Below are 3,823 nucleotides of genomic sequence, written 5' to 3' on the forward strand. Positions count from 1 at the left end.
CGTCTTCTCACTCCTCATTCTGTCAGCAGCCCCTGCTTCTGATTTATTTTTCTATACATATGTAGTTAAGGATGTATATAGACACTTTAACCACTGTAAATGATGTTTTTGATAGCTGATTTTTGTATGTGTATATGATGCAAGGTGTTTGAAAGGAGCTGCACAAGCTACGCTTTGAAATGCTCAACTTTGAGTCGCTAATTAAACATTAGTTCACTGAAGACTCTGTTAAAATGACACTGAACTAAACTAGAGTGGTGAAAACAGGGATGGACTGTGATTGGAAACAGCTCAGGGATGATGATGCTCTAATACCATATATTTGAGCAGCTTGATTATGTAGATCAACTGCTTTTGCTTCAGAACCAAGATTTTACATCAGACATCAGGTGGAGATTCAAAATAGAACCAAAACTGTTGTACAAAAGCGGCAGAAATATCTTGAAATTCAGTGATGTTGCCATAGATCCAACAATATGCTAAATTGGTAGATACTATTGTTAAATGCAATTTATTATATGAATTAAGTTTTGTATTTTTTCCTGCATTTTTATGTCAAAACACAGCAGTTTTAACTTACACATTGATTTGCATCTTGATTGTTTGGTGCATCTTGATCATTTTGATGTTTAAAATAATAATTTTTACATTGCAAATGCAGTGCAATTAAATTAAACCAACAATTAGCAACACATTTCTCCCTAAACATTGTATGGCATCTACATTCGGTCAAGCGGCACGTTGGAAGTTTATGCATGCATGCTAGTAATAATAGAACGCTGCTCAATGTGAAACACATGTAGTACTTGTCGAATACTGAAATGAAACGGTTTGCTTGACTAGTGCTTTATTCATGAGCAAATGAGTGTGAAGCAAAATTGTGGATTATTTACATCATTTGCATGTGGTTTGTCCATAACTCCCTTGTCGAATACTGAAATGAAACGGTTTGCTTGACTAGTGCTTTATTCATGAGCAAATGAGTGTGAAGCAAAGTTGTGGATTATTTACATCATTTGCATGTGGTTTGTCCATAACTCCTTGAATGAACTCGCCCTCTGTTATTTTACCTGATGATACAGAGAAAATGCATTCTTCAAACCTCAATAAAGCCTATTCAGTTAAAGGTTTCAATATTGTGTATCTTTGTCAAGAATAAAACTCACCGTTTTCTTTTTTTCCCAAATTGTATCTGTTGGTTTTTCAGGAGCATTCTCGTCATCCTGAAGGTTTTTCCGGTCTTCTTTGGAGATCATGATGAATATTGACTGCGAAGAGGAGCAGAGAGACTATAAATGTACCGATGACAGTACATTACAATCAGTGCGGGGTAGTAACGGATTACATGTAATCTGGATTACTCTCTTAAACGTTCCTTTCTAAAAGAAAAATCTTCCGCTTATATACATTTGGAAAGCCTTCCAGTTTTAGGCAGCTGCATGCACCGGCGAGTTTCCTACAAGTTACATCAAAAGTAATCTAAAAGTAGTCAGAATGCGTAATCCAATAAATTACATTACAAACTACAATTTCCGTCGTGCAATCTGTAATCAGTAACAGACGACACTTTGTGACCCTGGAGCAGTCTTAAATCTCGAATGTGTGGAAGTTTCAGCAAGATCACTATCTCTCCTCGGTCTTTAAAAACGACTGACATTAATTTAGTGATCAAATTTAACACTCTTATGATCATATTTTGTAATGATCATTCAAATCTGACTAATTTTCCAATTTTTTGTCATAATCAGCATCTCAGAAAAATGTTATGGGGTTTCAAATCAGAATATGACTTTCTGTTATGAAACAGGACATTGATTTCATTAATGTCCACTGTAGAGTACTGTAGAGAAATTATATTTCAACATTCCTATGAAATATTAGATATTATTATGAAAATCCTGCCAATTATTACTCCCATTGTTACACTTCTTTTTTCATCACATGTTGCCCCAAGAACACATTAAAATGCAAATTAGATACAGTGTATAGATACATAGTATATCATTGTAAAACCCATTTATGGCAATTTTACACACATACTGCATAAAGCAAAATGGTATATCAAATCATTCTGTTATATCTTGAGAATCATCTTTATACAAAGTTTGGTATTAAAAAAATCTATTGTTTTTGCCTATTCATGTTCATTCATTTCTTTTTATTTTAGCCCTGGTGTACTCTACAGAGGACATAGCATAACATATAAATAAAATATAATTTTTTCAACATTTTATTTTTTTTCTTATGCTCTAAACAATGTGATGACATGAAAAAATACCAAACGTTTTTTTTTCTGTCTCAGGAGGATACTATATTTATAACTGAAATGTTACAGTATTTAATTATATATTATAATATTTATTATAAAATCAACACATGCACAAAAACGTGAATAATACTCAGATTAAATCACAATATGGCAGCATGCTGTTACAAAACCAATTAATCTCGATGTTTGCCTACATGTGCATTTATCAAGAGCCATATTTTGCAGTGAATCGGAGATTGAGAACTGATACCAATTATTTTTGGTTTAAATATTGAAGAATAATTATTCAATACTTGAATTTTATGCTATTTTGCACAGTGCATACAAATTTAAATAATAATAATGATCAATATATAATGTTAATTATAACTTTATATGTACAGTATGTGTGTGTGTGTGCATTTTATATGTAAATATTATAAATAACATGTTATAATTAACATTGTATATTATGTATATAATGTTAATATATCACATATATAAAATATATTTTTTTGCACAGTGGTAACTAATTTATTAATGAATATATTTTAGAATAATAATTTATAAATTAAAACATGTATAAATGTTATAATATTTGATTTTAATTATATATTATTTTCAATTATAAAACGCACAAAAACGTGAATAATAATGCATTTGTCACAGAAATGTTAGAAGACACATGAGGCTCGCGCGCGGAGAGTGCTGATGCGCTGCTATAATCGATTCGCAGATGTCAATCACGCGGATGGGGGCGGGTCGATGAAGCCACGCCTCCAGTAGAGAGAAGATCATCTGAGATGTGGATTCTAGCGAGAAGCGCCAGTGCGGTTGATTATAAAGCATCATCTTCATCATGATGTCTGAGCGCATCGGCTTCATCACACGCCTGCCATCGCTTACACAGGTACTAAACCACAACTAACTAACCAGGGTTTGCCTTATAACCTCCACTAACGCGGTTTGCAGTCGATAGTGTGTCTGGTGAACGCTGTTTATTAATGTTTTTCTAGTTGAAGTGACAGTTCGTGGAAAGGTACGCAGAACTATGTTAGATCACAAAGTGCAGATTTTGATACTGAAGAATCTGGTGTATTGTGAAATTGTAATATTTGTTGGCTACATGTATAAAAATGCTGATTTGTTTTGACAGATTGATAAGAACACAGGGATGGTCATGAACCTCACTGATCTGAAACAATTTATTGAGGTACAGCTGTCCCTACACTGTCTAATGTGTACTTAACAATAACTAAAAATAAAAAATGAAATACATTAAATGTAATATATATTAAAGTTAATATAACATGAATACTAATTTTATGTAAGTTAAAATCAACTTATTTTAAGTCACTGTCAAATTTGTTCTTTGTATTATTCATTTGTATTCAACATTTTTTTAATTGTTTTTTTTTAGCTATAAATAAATTATAGAAATTGATACTTTTATTTAGCAAGGATGCTTTAAATTGATGATAAAGACATTTATAATGTTACTGTACAAAATATTTATATTTCAGATAAATGCTGTTATTTTGAACTTTCTGTTCATCAAAGAAACCTGAAAAAATT

At 31.8% G+C, this 3,823-nt stretch overlaps 1 protein-coding gene across 1 annotated transcript in view; it reads left to right on the plus strand.

Moving 5' to 3' along the window:
* Positions 1-3,110: 3,110 nt before the first annotated feature.
* Positions 3,111-3,823, plus strand: part of LOC107742600 (6-pyruvoyl tetrahydrobiopterin synthase-like) — a 3,016-nt gene continuing 2,303 nt past the window's right edge. The window contains exons 1-3 of the mRNA XM_016555643.1: positions 3,111-3,158; positions 3,258-3,287; positions 3,405-3,461. Coding sequence (XP_016411129.1) covers positions 3,111-3,158; positions 3,258-3,287; positions 3,405-3,461 — 135 coding nt within the window. The remainder of the gene's footprint in view (positions 3,159-3,257; positions 3,288-3,404; positions 3,462-3,823) is intronic.

Source organism: Sinocyclocheilus rhinocerous, unplaced genomic scaffold, assembly GCF_001515625.1.
Source record: "Sinocyclocheilus rhinocerous isolate Xijiao unplaced genomic scaffold, SAMN03320098_v1.1 scaffold706, whole genome shotgun sequence".
Lineage (NCBI taxonomy): Eukaryota > Metazoa > Chordata > Actinopteri > Cypriniformes > Cyprinidae > Sinocyclocheilus > Sinocyclocheilus rhinocerous.